Below are 19916 nucleotides of genomic sequence, written 5' to 3' on the forward strand. Positions count from 1 at the left end.
TATTTTGAAGATTGTGAGTGAAAATAATTGTCCACCTTAGATTTCTAGAACCAGTTTAATTATCGTATAAAGTGCATGTGAAATTAAGGCATTTTAAACAAAAAAAAGAACTAGGAGTTTACATTCATAGACTAGACCTTCATTAGAAGGATAATGGAAGATGTACTTGAGTAAGAAGAGAACAAAAAATGAAGTGTGGGATGCAAGAAACATTGGTCAGTACAGAAATCATTAGCTCCAGGAAAATAAAATACGTTAGTAGAAATCTAAAAAATATATGGGACTCGTATACTGAAAACTACAAGTTCTGATGAAAAAAAATGTTTTATCTGTATAAATGAAGAGAAACATGTTCATCATTGGAAGACTCAATTATCCACCAAATTGATTATATAGATTTGTTATTCCAATAAAAATAGTAGGATTTTGTAGATACACAATTTATTTAGCAGATTATACAATTGATATAGAAAGGGACTAGAATAGCCAAAACAATTTTTATAAAGAATAATAAACATGGAGAAATTACACTACTCAATTTTGAAATTTACTGTAAAACTATATTAAGACAATGGGATTGATGAAGGGAGAGATATAGAGAGAGATCAGTGGAACAAAGTAAAGATTGCAGAAGTAAATCTACAAAAATATGGCCATTTTATTTTTGACAGAGGGACAAAAAGAATTCATTGAAGAAAGAACAGTCTTTTCAACAACTGGAGCTAGAACAATTGGATGTCCATATGCAAAATAATGAAACTCAATGTAAATCTTATACATCATTCAAAAATCAGTTCAAAGCAAATCATGATGAGAAACAATTTTTAAGAATGTATGGAAGTGATTATTATAAAATTCAAGATAATGGTTACTATATGGGAATGAAGGACTTTGTAATTGGAATAGGGCAAATGGAAACCCTTCTCTTTCTTTAACTGGCTGGTCTCCTTTACATTTTGACTTCATTTCCATATGTCCATCTCTTTGATATTGTCTCAAAATTCTCAGGTGTTCTGTTTCCTTTTCAACATTCTTATATCTCTTGGTGTTTCAGTTTGGATATACAGTACACAAGCGTTCTTCTTAATACACATTTGCTACAGTACTTATATTGTCTTATTTGTTAATTTTTGCCAATGTGGAAGGTGTGAATGGTATCTCATTTTGGTCTTATTTTGCATTTCCCTGATTAATAATATTAATGAGCATTTTTTGGCTATATGTGTTTCCTCTTCAATGAAATGCTTGTTTGTATTGATTAACCATTTTTCTACTTGTCTTATCTTTTTCTAAGTGATTTGTAGGAATAGTTTGTAACTTCAGGTCATCATGTTCTTGTTTGTTCGTTTGGTTACATGTGTTGCAAATATTTTATCCCAAAATAACTTTTGTCTTTTTATTCTGTAATAGTCTTTAAATCACAGTTTCTCAACTTCAGCACTATTAAAATTTTGAGCCAGATAACTCTTTTGTGGGAGGGGCTATCCTTTGCACTGTAGGGTATTGAGCAATATCCTTGGTGTCTACCCACTAGAAGCCAGTAGCCCACCTTCTCCCCAGTGTGACAGTCAAACATGTTTCCAGATACTGCAAATGTACCCTTGTGGGCTAAATCACTCCCAGTTGGGAACCACTACTGTAGATGGACAATATAGTTTTACTACATTAGAATTGATTAATATTTTCTTTATGGGTTCACATTTTTTATCTTAACAAATCCTTCCCTACTCCAAAATCAAAAGGATATTCTCATATACTTACTTTTTATTTTTAAAAACATTTTAACATTATCTTTCTCTATTAAATTAGTTCTGTTATTTTATGTGGGATGTGTTTCTTTGTCTCCTCATGTTGGCTGCCTCCCTGTATTTCTTTCCTTATATCAGGTAGAGCTACTATGTCTCCCCGGCTTGGTAGAATGGCCTTATATAGTAGGTGTTGTGTGGGGCCCAGCAGAACAGTCTTTCTGGTCATTTGAGTCGGGTGCTCCAGGTGTGTCACTCGTGTGTGTTGTGTGTACCCTCCTGTAGTAGTTGAGTCTTGATTACTATTGGCAAATCGATGGGAGGGATTGAGCCTCAGACTGATTGGTCTCGAGGACTGGCAGTGACTATAGTGGAGGAGATGCTGTTCAGGGGCTGACCCTGTGGAGCAAGGTTTGCCTTAGCAGAGCCGCATTGCCTGCTAAATTTGCTCTTTGGGTGTGTCATTTGTGGAAGTGGTTGGGTGGTGCTCTGGTGTTGTCTGTAGCTGGCCACTGGGTTTGTTAGTTTGGGGTCTTTTTGGGAGTGGCTCTCTTGCAATTCAAGATTAGCCTGTATCCTGCCTGGGACCACTTGCTATGAGCTACAAAGTGATCTTCAGATGGTTGCCACTTGTGCTGGGGATTGGAGGTGCCTGGAAGATGCTAAACTGCAAACTGAGTCTGGCTGCTGCTTGTGCCAGGTTTGGGGCTGTTTAGCAAGAGGTACAGGGCTCACCAAGGCTAGATGCTGCTTGTTTGGGGTTTGTGAATTTTTGAGAGATTTTTGGAGAAAGTCCTCATCATAAGCCAAGACAGGCTGTTTGTACGGAAAAGCCACTGGAAGTAGCTTGGGGTGATCCTACAACTTGAGTGAGGTGGGGTCTCAGGGTATCACCAAGGGGAGAAGGGGAGACGAACTGTGTTAGCCATGTTGATGGAGACTCAGATATGGTGCCTGCTGGCATTTGTAGGTTAGGTTGGGGGAAGACTCAACAAAGAAGCAATGGTTTCTACCAGCACTTCTGTCCAGGAGAAAGCTGCCCCTCCAGCCTTTGCCCTGATGCCAGACAATTCACTTCCTCCCCTTATGTCCCTGGCACTTTTCAAGCTGCTGCCCCAGCTCTGGAGCTCAAAACCAGTGAGTCTGTCAGCATAAGTTCATTGCTATGCCTTTTAAGAGGCACACCTGGGACTCCAGCAGCCCTCTGTCTTACTCAGCCACAATTTCCACTGACTTTCACAGGCAGAGGTTATGGAGACTTCTCTTACTTGCACTAGAACCCTGAACTTCGGAGCCTGGTGTGGCACTAGAACTTCTTTTTCCTCAGGAAAGACCTCTAAATCTGAGATATTCCTCCTGATTTTTAACCACCATACATGGTGTAAGACCAGCCTAGTCCACATCTCCTACCAGTCTTAACATGGCTTCTGTATATCCTTAGGACTTATGTTCGGCTAGACTTTAGGCACTTCTCAATGATGATTGTTCTGTAGTTTAGTTGTAATTTTGATGTGATCTGGGAGGAAGTAAGCACAGCATTTATCTACTCCCCCATCTGGTCCAGAAGCCATAGAGTTGTGGTATTTTCTTCATCACCCCATAGACAACCTCAGCATGTGTTATGAAAATAACATTAGATTTTAATCTGGACTTTAGCTGTAGCCATGTTTCTACTTACTCTGTGATCTTAAGTTATTTAACCCCTCTTACAGCCAGCTTCTAGATCTAACACTCTGATTCTGTGATGCTACCTTTTTTTAACTCTTTCATGTGCTTAATTTTATCACTTCCAACAGCTTGGTTCTGAATTGGTGGAGACGCCGAAAAGCTCGGACCAATTCTGAAAAGTTATACAGTCGATGGGAACAGGATCATGACCTTGAAACTTTTGGATCTCTTGGGCTATTCTATGAATACTTAGAAACAGGTAATTTTCAATCACTTGTCTTGAATGATAAAGTCAGACTGAGAAAAATAAGTGTTTTTTCAGCTCTTAGTATTTCTTCCTTGCACGTAGTAGGTGTTCAATAAATCATTGGATGGTGAGTGAGAGATAGAGGGAAGGATATAGAAAAGATCAGTTCAATATTTACATCATCCACCAAATAGACTATGCAATGAAGTTTAGTTTCAAAACACCAACCTTAGAGATACTTTTCCTATAAATTGAATATTAATATTGTTGAACCAAGTAAAAGTAAGAATCACTTTTTAAAACCTGTCTCAAATTAGCTTATGTAGCTATTTCACCTTTCTGTTTGCCTTAGTAACAGCTCAGAGAGAGAATAAGTTGAAAAACATTTTCAGAGTCTGGCATACTTTTAGTGTACATCCATTGTTTCAGGCTGAAAAAAAGGTTAAAAGCAGTTATTTAAGGGAAACTCAAACTGAACCCAATAAATGAATAAAATATTCTAAAGAACAAAGAAAAGATCTTGAGGTGAACTTTTAGGCGAGAGAATGATGAGTACTGATTGTGTAGTTTACTCAGAGTGTTTCCTTTCTGTGACATTCTCTCTTCTTTGGTGGAATTAGGAGGACAGTTTCTTAACTTATTATTAAGGCCTATACAGTCACAGTGGAATGAAAGGGATGACCTGAAATTGTTACTGATTCTCCACTGTAATACATACATATGATACCTGAATTGAAATAGGTAAATTTAAGACAAATAGAAAAAAGTCTATATAACTGGCTGTAAAATTAGGTAGTCTTTGATTTATAGGGTGATAAGGCTATAACTTTTAATTAATTGTGTAAGTGTCAAATGAAGATACATAAGTGAATCAGACATTATCAATGCAATTAAAAGATGAAATCAAGTTTTTGTAAGATTACCATTTATTAAAGCATACCTAAATTAATTTATTCTGGGTGTTTTACATACATTATCTCTAATCCTGAAACATTCTATAAACTAGTCATTATTCACTGCATTTTATTTTAGAGGATACTGAAACGAGGATAGGTTAATTTGCCATGGGACACAAAGTTTTTTGGTAAATAAAGAACTAGAATTTGAACCTGGAAAATTCAAGCTGTTTCTACATATCTCCTCTGAATTTTTTATCTCTTGGCTCAGTAAAGAAGGGAAGAAAGGAGGTAATTTGTTCACTTGGCTTAGTATATAATAGGCTGATTTTTATGAGAAAAGCTGATATCCAGAAACACTCAAGATTCATCTAACAATAAAGGACCAGGGGAAGATTCTTTCTTCTTTCAGTGGAAAGCCATTCACGTATATCTTATTATTTTTCTTCAGTCATGTGGGAACCCCAGACTGCTAGTTGCATGGATTCTTCTATCCCAAGCATAATCAGAAACAAAAGAATAAAAATGGGGAGAGAAGCTAGCTTACACAGATGTTAAGTCTTAATGAGGAAAGAGAATAAAACTTATTTAGGAAGATGTCAAGTTAGTACAGAGGATCAGGACCTTAACAAATATTGTGTTTCAGAAAATGTATCTTTCTTTTGCCCGCATGTAATTTATTTATATTTCTGAGGCTTTAGATGATTCATTTTCCAGTTATTCTGAATATCTTGTTTTGCACTTTCTTTTTATCTGTTAGCTTTTTCAAATCTTAAATAATGCATTCATTCATAGGCTTGTAGTTAAATACTTTTATATATCCAGCACGTGATGGCCATTGGAAACACACAAATGAATCAGTAATATTTCATGATCTCAAAAGGTAGATAGTTAAGCAAGGTAGAAAAACTTGATTACAAATACAGCAATACCACGGGAAAGGGTAGAGAACCATATACCTAAACATAGCCTATAATAAAAGACTATTTTTTAAGACTATCTTATCTAACAAGAGTAGATACTTAGACAACAGATATCAAAAGAAACAGTAAGGGCAGAACTGAGCTATACATACCCTGTTTCTCTTTCCTATTCTAGTAAGCAGATAAGTCACTATGCTTCTTATGGGGAGGAGAAAGTGGGCAGATGGAAAGAGGCCTGGAATGTTTTGCTGGTATAGATCCTGCCAAAATGAAGGAAGTGGCAGGAGTTAGGCAGAGTGTTCTCCATTTTTCTCTCCACAATAATGAATTCACGAATTTTTCTTCTTTTCCCTACAGTTACCCAATTTGGATTTGTTACATTATTTGTGGCCTCTTTTCCGTTGGCTCCTCTTCTTGCTCTCTTGAATAATATTATAGAGATTCGAGTGGATGCCTGGAAACTTACTACGCAGTACAGGAGACCTGTAGCCGCTAAAGCCCATAGCATAGGTGTTTGGCAAGACATTCTTAATGGAATGGCTGTCCTTTCTGTTGCAACTAATGTAAGTGGACCTGTTTCAGTGGGATGACTGTATTTTATTTTGTTTTCTTGAGAAAGGGGGGATGTGAATAGTGCTTAACTCAACCTTTACTTACATTGATTTCATCATGACGACAGTCTATAAGGATAAAACATCCCTCAACTTTTATGCACTAAACAACATAGAGAAATCTGTGATATGTAAACTCTTAGAAATACAAAGAAAACTAAAATCACTCTCATAGAAATTCCATGATACAATTTCGTAGCATGTGACAAAGCAGACAGGAAACAAGTTATGGTACAAAGGATTTGCATAATACAATTAAAACTTGGTTATATGTAAAGTTGTATGCTACAGAGAATACACAACATTTATGTTATCCCTATAGAGCACTTACTGAGAAATGAAAATAACACTAAATTTTCTAAAACAGAAATTTTACAATGCATATTCACCTACAGTAATAGTATGTAAAGTTGATAATAAGATAGTCAAAAAGAACAAATAGCCACTTAAAAATCACTCTTCTAAATTCACTTTGTTATGTAAAGAGGAAACAAAATTGAAATTATAGAGTACATTATTAAAATGAAACACTATAGGAATCAGCTAAAATCACAGGTACAGGAAATTTATAACAACAAATGCTCTTATTATTAAGAAAGAAGGCTGGAAAACATGAGCTCAGCATGTAACTTAAAACTAAGGGAAAATGCAGAAGTAATAGAAAGTAGTAAGAGAATTAATAAAGATATAATGAGGAATAATAAAATTTAAAAACAAAGAAAAGCCAATATAGTTGCTTAGTAAATCAAAACTTGACTTACCGAAAAGAAAATTAACATAAACAAACTCTGAAAATATCAAACAAGAAAAATGTTACAAGGTACAGATGAGAAAATTGACAGACTGCTATGTACATATTTATGTCAATAAATTTTAAAATATATTTGAAGTTGTCACTTTTTTAGAAAAGAAAAACTGTCAAATTTATTGATAGAAAACCTAAATGGACCAGTACCTATAGAAGTCATATTAAAGTTTTTAAAAATCTGCCACTAAAAACATAGATGGCAAAGCCAGATAGGTTTAAATTGACTTATCTAGCCTCAAGGAAACATGTTGTTTATGTTATTTATAGCTTAGGAAAAGATGGGGAAGTACCATCTCTATTAAATCAAATACTGAAATTAATTGTACTGCACTGTGACAAATTTACCAGCTCATGGTCTTCTATCTCTCATTCCCTTCCCACCAACCTCCTACACACACTCACGCACATACACACACACTCACACTCACACTGTCCTAACTTATGGGATTGGTCCAGGCAAGTGAATTTGGTTAAGGACAGTAGAACTATGCTATGGAACAATAAGAAGTGTAAGAAATAGAAAGGCATAGTGGAAAGAGCATGATTTTTGGAGACAGAGGCACTTAGGTTCAATTTTCAACTTAGTCACTTTCTAGTTATGAAATCTCAGAATACTAGTCATGTACTATAAATGAACTACTCCATGTTTTAGGCCAAAGATTCATGTATTAACATGATTTGTAACAGCATTTTATTCATTTTTCATCCACATGGCGCGTGGAACTGAGAGATGTACAAATAGGACATTTCGAAAGCTAGATCGTTAGCTCATGATCTGTCTCTTGCTTTGTCCTTTAGGCTTTTATTGTTGCTTTTACATCCGACATCGTTCCCCGTTTAGTTTACTACTATGCCTACTCAACAAATGCTGTTAAGCCTATGAAAGGATATGTAAATAACAGTTTGTCAGTATTCCTGATAGCTGATTTTCCAAACCACACTGCACCTTCGGAAAAACGAGACTTCGCCACTTGCAGGTTTCCTCTTTTCTTAAGTTTTAATTTTGTTCTTTAAATGTATTCCTTACGTTTTCTATTTCCACCATGCTTTGCAATGTAAAGGATTTACTTGGGGTGGTAAAAATTCTAGATAAATAAAGTATGTCAATTCTAGAATTCACACATTGCATGATTCTGAATTGGAAAAAGTAGAATGTCCCAAAGTAAGAGAATATTATGGGTAAAGATAATGTCAATTTCAAATTACTTTTTATTTCCTAAATTTATTTGAAAGATTTCGCACCAATAAATGCCCCTTAATCTCAAGTGATAATATCTACAGATCATGCAGCATATGATTGTATTATATGTGCATTTAACTTACTTGAATTTAACCAAAAAATAGTAGAGTGAGAAAGAAATAAAAATATGATTACTTCACCATCCACACCACTTAAAGGGTTTCTTCCATGCAGGGAGTGTGAAATTGGATCTGTGAACCTACTGTTTCCATACTTAGTGTCTCATATATTCTGAGGATCTTTTTACCCAAGAATTTAAAGATTATATGTATATACTCTTGATATAATAGATATATAATTATTTTATTAGATAGATAGATAGATAGATAGATAGATAGATAGATAGATAGAACACCAATGCTCTTTAACTTAAATCTTAAACCAGCTGCTTCATCTGGGATTCCAACAAAGAAACGGCAAAACATTGCAACACAGGTAGACCGAAGCATTGTTATATTCTATACTTGCATTTAGAGGAATCATAGCATAGTCTTTAAGAGCACGGGCACTTGTGTCAGACTTCTTGATGCCATCACTCCCTCACTGGCGGACTAAAATTTTGAAGAACATCATTGTCTGGTAACTTTGTAGAAAACAATGAGCTCATAAAGTTGAGCACTAAGAAAACTCCAGAAGGATAGTAAGGAAAACGAAAACAATGCAGTGTCAGATAAGCCAAGAGAAAATAGAGTTTCAAGAAAATAGAAATGGTCAACAATGTCAATTTCTATTCTTGAAAGATCAAATAAGATGGGAATTAAAATATTCCTTCAATTTAATGGCAGGAGACAACTGGTTTCAATGGAGTGATGAATAGAACCAACTTTACTTATTCTTTTTTTTTTATTTTTTAAATGTTTTTGAATCAACTTTAAGGAGTAGGAAGTAGGAAGAAAGGGAATGGAGATGGCAAAATTTGTCTTTGAAGGGCAGAAGAGGAGTTCATGTTTGTCTTCTGCTACATTTATCCTATACATAAGCAAGATTATACATGCCCATGATTTTTATCTGTACAAGAAAAATAAATGTTTTATAATAGCAGTTATCTTACTATGACTTGGCTTTTGTGGTCAATTAATAGGGTTTCTTAGGAGGAACAATAAGAATTTATGCTAGGTTTCTCTGTTTGAAATCATAGCTAATTTTTTGCATTTCTATTTTTCAGGTATAGAGATTATAGATATCCTCCTGATCATGATCATAAATACTTTCATAACATGCAGTTCTGGCATGTCCTTGCTGCAAAGATGACCTTTATCATAGTTATGGAGGTAAGCCTTTCTTAACTTTTATTACAGTTTGTTTCCTTTTAGTCATATATTTCTAAAGATATCTGCTCAGTAGAAAATTAATGTTATCTCAAATTGTTTCGACAGAAGTATTTATTGTCATAAAAAGTAACTTAGGGTTATTCTCAGTACAATGACTTGCCTATTTTTCACTTACTATTGTTGAGGATACCAAAGTGACAAAAGAAAAAATATGGCCTCCTCCCTTGAGATTAGGAAAAGGCAGAACACCCACTGATTTTACTGAATACCTATTAGATGCTAGTTCCAGAGGCTATAATAATAACCTGTAAGTTAAACTTTATTATTTACCCTTGAAAAATAAATCTGAGACTCAGCCAAACTAGATATTTTGTTAATATTAGACCTGAGTTTTAATGCCAGATATCTCCCTCTCAAGCCTCTGTTCTGTCTGCTATGTTTTCTCTTTTGTGGAATATCTAATACAATTATGGACATTACACATGCAATAAAAGAATGAATACACAGGTGGTACTTGACTAAGTTACATTTGAGTGCTACAAATCATAATACATGAAGGCCAATGAAGAGGAGATCAACGTAAGGCATCTTTTCACTCTACAGTAAAGCTCAGTACTGGACAAGTCTAATGCAAATACGCACAAATTCCAATCAGTTTTTGTTTAATTTATTTTTATCAAGGTTATACATGTAACTAATTTAAAAATTCAAATAATTCTACGTAATAAAAAAGTGCAATCTTAGGTAACATTTCTCCTCATGTTTTTCCTCTCTCTCTCTCTCTTTATGAATTTATCATTCATTCATTCTCACATTTTTCATCAGAAGTTTAGATCACCTTTCAGTCTGGTAAACTGCACCAGGAACTTTTGATTTTTTGTTTTCATTTATTTATGATTATTATTAATTTTGAATTCATCCCAGGCTCTTATTCACCATCATTCTGGGACTTCTCTTTAATTTCTCTTGTATTAAATACTATTTTTCCTGCAATCTATGTTTCTCCCATTCTTGCATAGCTTATTTTAATGAAGCATATCTTTCAATAATTTTCTGAGGAAAATTATGGGTGGTCAGTTTTTGAGATCTTGAATTTAAAAAATTTCTTTTCTTATAGATGACTAATTTGTATATAATTCAAAATTGAAAGTCATTTTTTTCTGAAAAATTTCCAACCAACTTTATTTACATATTATTGAAATTTTTAAAGACATCACTCTATTTTCTGTCAGCTTCCAGTGTTATTATAAAATGCAATGCCATTTTCGTTCCCTATTATTTGTTGATGATCTTTCATATATTAATAATCTTTGATGATTCTGTCACTCGTTCTTTTATGAAACTTCACAAGACAGTTCTTTAATATTGGACAGTACTCTTTGTTCTGGACACTCACTAAACCCTGTAGATTTGAAAGCATACCCTTCAAGTTGAGAAAATTTGCTTGTATTCTTTCTCCGAAAAGTTCTTTTTTGTCCTCTCTCTCCTGTCTTTCTGGGACTTCTGTTATTAAGATGTTACGCTTCCTCTTTTGAAATTTTAATTATCACTTATATTCCCCTATAAATAGATGGGTTTATATCTTTGTCTTTTTTGTCTACTGTTTTTTCTTTCCCTTCATTATCTGTTTCCTCTTAGTTCCCATTTTTGTTTCAGTCTTTTTCTTTCATGTTAGATACTTTATTAATATTAAGTGGTTCTTGGCACTTTGCTCATATTTAAGATTGAAGCAATGAATGCTGATAAAAGCTGTGTGCATGTGTGATGAGGAATGCCGCTTCCTGGGTTTCACTGTAGTGTGATAAGGTAGTGAGGGGTCCTTTTCATTTGAGACCTACAAAATTTTGATAAGTATAGTGCTAATTTCACAGACAAGTTATTTTCCCCAGGAAAAAGTCCTCTATCCTCCTGTCTGTTGAGCTGTTTCATGGCTGCCTATGTTCTGAGAACTGAGCAAGGCAGAAAAGAGTAGGAATCTAAGAATTCAGTATGCTGAAATTCATTTAGTTGCCCTGTTTTCAATATTGTGACACATCTCCATCCTTCAGCATCTTTACTGTCACTGAGTCCACAGTTTTCTGTTCTAATTTCAGTTGCTACCAGGATGAGGTTAGAGAAAAGTAATACCTGGATACAGATGAGTGAAGGGTTCTGAATATTCTACTGCTCCTTATACAAATTTTTAACGAATCCCCTTATTTTCAACTCCCCCACACTTATGCCTTCAAAGTTTTTGGCACCTTATTTCCTGAAATTTTCTGATGATCTGAAACAAAATTGGCTTTTGTCTTATTGGTTTCTACCATCTCCATATCACCAGTTGCAAGTTTACATGCTAGCTTTCTTTACTCACTTGAGCCTATCACTGTCTCCTCCCTTTTCTTTTTGTTTTTGTAAGTTATACCATTTTTGTAAATTTCTTTGGAAATATTTTATTATATTTTCAGGAATGTGCAGAGATAAAGAGTATATTTAATAATGATGTCCATACTGGAATTTCCGTATTACATATTTTAGTGTTTATTTGTTTAATATTGGTTAGTCTTTGTTGGAAATTTCCAGAACAGGGACCAAGTCTTTTTCTTTTCCTTGTACCTCCTGTGTTGAGCATATTTTACTGAATGAACGAAATGATTTGTAAGAACTTTCTGCTGAACATTTGACAGTTCTAACAGTATTTCTGGTTTTCTTCTGTTTCCTCTAGCATATTGTGTTTTTAGTTAAATTTTTGTTGGCCTGGATGATCCCTGATGTTTCAAAAGATGTTCTGGAGAGAATCAAACGAGAAAAGTTAATGACTGTCAAGATTCTCCATGACTTTGAGCTTAACCAATTAAAAGAGAACTTGAAAATTGATTCTAATGACTTTGTCAAGGAAGTCATGATTCAGGAAAACAAAGTACAGCTGGCTAAATCAACAATCTAGTCAACGTAATGAGTTAGCAGCTGGTTGCCTGTCTGGCTTCAGTTTTCCCTGGGCCAGAGGCCAGAAGCTATGTGTTAATTTTACCTCTTCTTCTTCTTCTTTTTCTTTTTAACTCAAAGTTTTTGTACACTTTTATAGAAGTTGGAAGAGTACCACTTGTCTGCTCCCTAACTGTTGTTTTCTGGGATTCTAGAAATGATCGTTAAAAGTGCATGTGGAATTAGAATATTGGAAAATCATGGAATGTTGCAGTTTATAATTAAACTTGGGCTATCCCCTCACCTTCCAGGGCATCTGCACATTTTCATGGTCTTCAAGTGGGTTGTTTTACATCTCTTTCCCATCAAGAAAAAGGTTGGGACAAAAATAAAAGACGTGAAGAGGCCAAATGAGCCGTATTCCTGCCGTTTTAGACTATACAAATGAAAAACCAAAATCAAATGACATAAGAAAACTCACATATTAAAAATATTAGGTGAATATCATGGTGAAGGTTTGTTTCTAAAATCGTCCTGAATAAGTTAAACTTACATCAGAATCCCAGGTAGTCCTTCCAGGTAAATGCAGAACTGATCTTTCAAGAGACTGAACGTTTGGGTTTCAACAAAAGACTAACAACTCAGTTCTTTAAAGATAACATTTTGGTAACAATAATTTCAAGACTGGATTGTTTTATCTGGAAAAGAGCATTAAGTTATTAGATTGCTTCAGGTCTTCAGATAAATGAAAGATATTATAGAGCATTAAATGTCTCTTAGTAGTTAAGGAATGCAAGACAATGTATCTTGATTAATTTATTTATCTTAATATAAAAAATCTTTAAATTATTTTTTAAAATTATTTGTCTTCTACAGTGCCTGTTGTGCATCATGAAACCTGTTAATAGCATTAGCTGTTTGTATAAGTTATGTACAAATTGTTTATGAAATTCAATCTTTTTGTTTAAAGCTATCTCAGATCTCTTCATGAGCTTACAATCCTCTTACTGATTTATCTCTTCATACAATACTCAGTGCCTTGTCTCTATGCCTTTGACACACAAGTGGTGTTGTAGGCTGTTGATGTGATATGATGTAACAGCTCAAATGATTTAGAGAAATTGTCAGTTTAACATCAATCACAGAATTTAACACCAAAAGTGAATCAACTAAGTAAGAGTATGGTGATAGATTTGCTAGCTAAGTGGAAAAAAAATTGTTGAATTATTTCTTTCATACTTAGGCCTATGACACATATATACTAGTTCTTGTTCTTTCTCTTAAAAAAAAAAAGTTTCATATATATATTTTTAACACTATAAAGAGATGTAGTTCTATTATATATTATTTGAAACTGTAGTTTTAAATTACACTTCAGTTCCAAAGAATAGTGTTTTTTTTAGTTGTGCATGAAAGAAGAAACTTTACCACAAGATTTTTTTTTTAAGTAGCATTTCATTATTTGATGCTAATAGATTTTTGTGGAATTGCCAGTATTAAATATATGGCAGGTGGTATTAATTAATAATCAATATGAAGCATTTAGAACTGAGGATCAAGAATTTTATAAAACCATGAAACAGTTTCCCCAATATTGGCAGTAATAATTTGTAATCCACAATTTGTAAATGATCTTATGAACGTTTTTGTATAATTTGAAATGATCTTATTATTTAAGCATGATTTCACATGTGAAGGAGATATATTTTTTCCTTCGGAAAAACTAGTCAGTATTACTATGAAATAAGCCACAGATGCATTATTTTTGGATTGTTAAACTCAAACTCTGTGTTAGTAAAGTGTTGTACATTGTGCACAGCTCATATTGCTTCCTTCCTGGGTGCTAATAAAAATAAGAGTGTGGAAATTGGTTTCTTATAGCTTTTAATTTTTATGGCCTATCAGTATTTATAGAGATAGATTGTAAGAAAGTAAAGACATATGTATGTCACAGTTGTCTGTATACTTCAGTCTTAAACCAACTCAAGTGTTGGATTTCTAGGATGTATGAAAAACAAAGAGGAAATTGTTTTAAGATCAGTTGCTATGATTGGTAGATGTTTTCCTTTTAATATACCAATAAATATTTTGTATTCGTTTCAATTTTCTACCAAAAACTTTCTCCTTATTTCACAGATTTTAAAGTGAAATACAAGTATTCATCACTTACCTAAAAGCTTGCTAGCCAAAATATGAAGCCAAATCAACTCAGATTTGTCTTATCTAATTAAACCCATTACTTATTATGGGTGGGCTAAATTAAGAGCACCTGACTACCAAATGTAAGTTGATATTTATCAGCATGGCAGATGTTTTTATTATGTGATCAAACTAATAATTTTTGTTTGTTTGTTTACGGAAATGTTCCAGGAAGAATTTGAGATTTCTTTGAAATAATTTTAAGTGCAAAAGCCGAAAAATATCTAACGCTTTTCAAATGTCATCTTCAGTCCTTGCCTTCATCATTTTTTCTTTGAACACAAGAAGCAGAATCCACTTCAAACCCTTTATTGTAGAGGAATCCATCAAGAAGGGAATATCTTAATTAAATGGAATGCTGTCTTATTTTTGCTGTATCTCATGACTCCTCATGGATTTAACATTCTTCTTTTATCTAAGTCATTAAGCAAGTTATCAAGGAGAAAAAGGAAAGAAGATGATAAAGAAGAGGAGGGACAGTGGGAAAAGGAGATAAGATTGAGTTCTCTTCTTAGGAACCTCCACAAGTTTCCATGGGGAGAGAGGTGTCGGGAGGCAGTGTGGAGCAGCTGTGGGGAGTGGTGAGGAATGTCTTTCCTAAGCCATCTAATGAGGACGAGAGAAATGCCAAAGAAGTTTCATGTTGGAAAATGTTCTGTCAAAAGTAAAACTGATTCCAAAGTGATTTTATAGTGTCAGGTGTAACATGTAGCCCTAGATCTCTGTTGATTGAATTCCGTTCAGGGCAAGGAATTTGTACTGCTCTTTCAAAAGAGTTTATCGTTTTGAAAAAAATTCTCTCCTAGTTGTTTTTAATTAGCAATAGTTGTTATTTTATTAAATAATGTTTTAAGGAAAATGGCATCACAGGAAGTACCATTGGCCAGGCTTAGAAGTCTGCTACCATGATTCATACTGTAAGTGTTATGATAATCCTTTTCCAGACAAATTATCACTCTTCTCCTTTATGTGTAATAATTAAAGTATGTCAGTTATTCCAGCATTATGTAAAAATTCATGAGAATATTAAAAAGAATAGTGTGGTTCAATGTGTGTGAGATACCTGCTTTCATCCCCCAAAAATATTTGACTACGTATGTCTTTCCTATGAGTGATTATATGCCATGCTGTCAACCAAGAATATAAGTTCTGCCTTTTCTTTTTTTTCTTTCTTACAATTGTGCGTGTGTGCACGCCCATGGATGAGGAGGTGGCTATGCAGGTATGGAGAGAAAGTTGCTGTTAACATAAATCTCAAGAGATTCAAATTCATTTAGTGAATAATATAATACTTAATTTGAAACTATATTTTGGCATGAATTCAACTTGTTCATTCCGTATAAGTTGATATAATTTTTTCTGAATTTGAGTACTCTTAAAGATTTTTAAATCATGTTTTGTCATTTAGAAATATTAAAGTACGTTACATATAACATGTTTAATCACAAAGTTACATGTTTGTCACATTTAGAGATGCGAATTCCTTGAGATAAGAGGTTGGCTGGTCCAGAAAGTTTGGAGATGGTGGTAGTTTTTGTTGTTTTTTCTCTTTATTTTTTCTACTTTGGGAGGTGACATATAGATGAATAGAAAGGCCGAAGGAGACAAATAGTATGTTGAGATATGTTCTGAATTTTTTTTCTGTGCCATATTTCTCAAAAAGAAATCCATGACTATCTTTGTTGGAATAATCTGGGCTACTTGTGAGACATGCACGTCCTTTGGTCCCATCCTAGATTTCTAAGAACAGTGACTCTGGGAGAGGAGCTTTAAAAAAAAATTTAAGTTAACTTTTGGGTTTTAAGATTGACGAGTATTTCATAAAAATGCCAAATTCCTTAGCCTAAAGCATTTTTTGTAATAGCTCTCAAACGTTCATTTACCATTCCAACCCATTAGGAAAGTACATCAAGTCACAGAGACTCAGGATTTCCAAATTCGTAGAACCCCTCTAATCCTGCAGCATGCTGAAGTAATTGAAATCTTATGCCCTAAGAGCCCTAGAACTGTAGTTTCTACTTATATTTTTTAAAGAGAGGATAAGATACTTGCTTATATCAATATATTCAAGAAAAGTGCACACTGACCAGAAATTATGGTGAATACATTATATTCTAAGTATTTAAAAGAATAAATGGATTCTTAGATAGGATGTTACCAGGACAGCAATACTATGACTCTTATAAAGGATTTGTTTTAGAAAATCGGCCTTTCAAAATTATAGAAGGAACTGGTAAAGGTCTGGAAGGGAGATTTGGAGGGCCTGCTCTCCTGAAACACTGCCTTAAGTGGACAAATGGGAGCATGTACAGATGCCCAGGTGCTGGCATGAAGCCAGGAAGACAAGAGAGTGAGGAAGTCTATGGAAAGTTGTTGCTTGTGTATAGCTACTACTTCTGTGAGGTGTCAGCCAAGCTTTAATTATGGGCTTGGGCCACTCCTGGCCAGGAAGATATCTGGACACGGAGTGGAAAACAGAACAAGCTAGAGCCCACTGGATGGATACCTTTGTGTGTGTCCTTCACAATTTCTGGCCTCCAAACCTTCAGAGGGAAATAGCTGCTGCTTCCATCTGCCTTTTTTTTGCAAATTTAACCAAATATCATACAACGAAAAGACTTCTGGAAATGAAGCTCCAGCGTCATCAAGTTGGAATAGTATAAAATACCATATAGGAAAAAAACAACTGTGGACTATGGTCATTTGTACAATGTGATTTTAAAATAGCCCTAATTTGCCTTCTTAAAATGTACTCAATAACTGAAGAATAGGATTTTTCTTTTGCAAGCACATTCTAAATATTTACAAAATTTGACCAAAAATTTTTTTTTCAAAGGACCAAAATCAGATAATTGCCCACAATCAAATGAAATAGAAAACAACAATAAAAAGATAACCAGGAAAATTATATTGCAATTGAAATAACATGTACCAAAGTAACCATGGAGTTTAGAAAATAATTTTAATTACATGGTACTAAATATACTGTATAGCTCAAATTTTGCGGGCGCATCAAAAACTTCTTGTAGGTTGTTTTAGGGGAAATGTATAGCCTTTAATTAAGCTATTAAAGAGAACAAAGAAAAAACATATTGTCAAAGAAGCTAGCAGCAATGTAAATAAAAAGTGAAAGGAAGGAAAAATCGAATTTTGGAGAAATTAATGGAAAACATACAGAAAACATTATTCTCAATGCAACATTAGACTCATCCCCTTTATAATCAGAAACAAAACACTTCCAGTACTAATAGTTTGGGTTTTGTTCATACCACTGAAACCCCCAACAACTAGAAAAGATGGGCTAAAAGTTTGCTTTAATCGATTGAAAGTACTAGAAAATTATGAAGGAGACTTTTGGGCATATAAAACCAATATCTAAGAAAGGAGAGAAAAAGAAGAGGCAAGCCTGCATTTGTGGCTATAAAACAGCCAATAAGCCCTTAAAAATGTACTCTTAATCATTAGTAATCAGAGAAATACAAATTAAAACCACAGTGTGGTACGATTGCCCACTCTCTAGAATGGCTAATAAAAATTAATTTTAAAAAAATGCTGTCAGTACCAAGGGTTAGCAAAGATAGAGCTACTGAAACTCTCATATGTGGTTGGTGGGAATATAAAATGGTACAATTACTGTTGTTTTGAAAACAGATTGGTAGTTTGTTATAAAGTTAAACAGATATTTGCCATGTGACCTAGTAATCCCAAGAAAATAAAAAACATATACACTTCAAGGACTAACTCAAAGATTTATAACTCAAATATTCATAATGGCCCAAAACTATAAACTTCAAGATCCATTAACTATTTCTGGATAAACCAACTGTGGCATCTACATACAATGGAACAGAATAAAAAGGAATTAATGACATTTATAACGACATGAAAAAAATCAAAAGTATTCTTCTGAGTGAAAGAAGTCATTATACCCTAGTACATATTGCATGATTCCAATGATATGAAATTCTAGAACAGGATCAGCAGTTGTCTAGGGCTAGGTGTGGAGATGGGATCAACAGGAAAAAGGCATAAGGAAAGGTTTAGGGGTGAAGGAAATATTCTACTTTTTGATCATGGCTGTGGTTACATGGATATTTGTCAGAATTCATCCACCTCAACTTAAAATGGGTGACATCTATAACTTTTGTGTCACTGGCGTTAACTAAAGTAAAAAAAAAAACATATTATACCATTTATTTCATGAAGCAATGAATATCTAGCCATAGGTCTCCTCACTAGTGTTTGGTAGAGCTGGGGTTCACATCTGTTTCTGATTCTTAAATTGGTAATTTTAACTAACCGAAAACAATATTAAGGATAATGTAGATGGATGAAAAATTCTACAGAACTAGAAAGTATCTAAATCTGTCTTGGTCTCTACAGAAGACTTTTGTGGTTCTCACAAAGTAGTGATTTGGTGGTGACAGTGCCACAAAATTAGTGCTGAAAAGAGCAAAAGTCTGCTTTCATCCACACATGTTACCCTCTGGAAAACATGACTGTGGTTCAGGAGACAGTTACATGGCTGTGCCCTACGTGGCTTCATGCATCGACATTTGTTAAGGTCATCAGAACATTTTGTTGAATGAATGAAATATAATGATCATTTATTGTGTGCTTACCATTAAACATCACATTTTACCCTTTATTCCTAGACTTTATATATTATGATCCTATCGAACTAATGAGGAAATTTACTCACGAAAGTAAACTAACCTAGCTAGGTGTGTTACTAATAAATGCCAGAAACAGGATTTAGATTCAGGGCTAAATAAGACCAGTTCTTAATTATTATGTTGTATTTTCTACTCTGTGGTCACTTTCACATATTTTTTATTGGAGGGATTCCTGAAGAATAAGAATCAGTAATACAGTTACAATACTATCTTCTGGTTGAACAGGTTACTTTAAGGGATGGCACCTCTTATCCCTAGAAACTTTCTTTGTCCCTGGGCTCAGACCTTTTGAATCTTCTATTGCTACTCTATTTGTCTCAAAATTTTCTAGGACTACTTGTAAACCTATGCTCCTACTCTGTCAAAACCTAGCCTTTCTTAGAAATGTCAATGCTAGGATAATGGAGATCAGAAGGTGGGGAAACAGCATTTGGTTATGTGCTGGGCACTATGTTAAATTAAGCACTTTACATATTACGTACTATTTCTTTTATCTGTCAACACAGTTTTTCTAAAATAGGGATTGCTATCTTTATATCACATGTAAAAAAATTGAGGCTCAGAGAGTTATAGTAACTTCTTAAATATGAAACAATGAAGTCAATGTTCCTTTTTAAAAACTGCTCAAAAGTGAAATGAGTTAGCTATCTACTAAAAATGTAGTCTACATAGTTGGGGATTTTAATTGGAGTACAAACAATCTGTGAAGGCGAGCCTGGAAGATTTAT

General features: G+C 34.1%; 1 protein-coding gene across 6 annotated transcripts in view; it reads left to right on the forward strand.

The window, feature by feature from the left end:
* The window catches only part of ANO5 (anoctamin 5), an 80508-nt gene extending 64947 nt beyond the window's left edge, over window positions 1-15561 (forward strand). For all 6 annotated transcript variants that reach the window (XM_016138483.2, XM_036220804.1, XM_036220807.1 and 3 more), the window contains 5 exons: window positions 3542-3672; window positions 5837-6042; window positions 7697-7875; window positions 9304-9409; window positions 12114-15561. In XM_016138483.2, the coding sequence (XP_015993969.2) occupies window positions 3542-3672; window positions 5837-6042; window positions 7697-7875; window positions 9304-9409; window positions 12114-12335 (844 nt within the window). In that variant the 3' untranslated portion in view covers window positions 12336-15561. The remainder of the gene's footprint in view (window positions 1-3541; window positions 3673-5836; window positions 6043-7696; window positions 7876-9303; window positions 9410-12113) is intronic.
* Window positions 15562-19916: the final 4355 nt, after the last annotated feature.

This window comes from Rousettus aegyptiacus, unplaced genomic scaffold, assembly GCF_014176215.1.
Source record: "Rousettus aegyptiacus isolate mRouAeg1 unplaced genomic scaffold, mRouAeg1.p scaffold_m13_p_5, whole genome shotgun sequence".
In the NCBI taxonomy this organism is placed as follows: domain Eukaryota; kingdom Metazoa; phylum Chordata; class Mammalia; order Chiroptera; family Pteropodidae; genus Rousettus; species Rousettus aegyptiacus.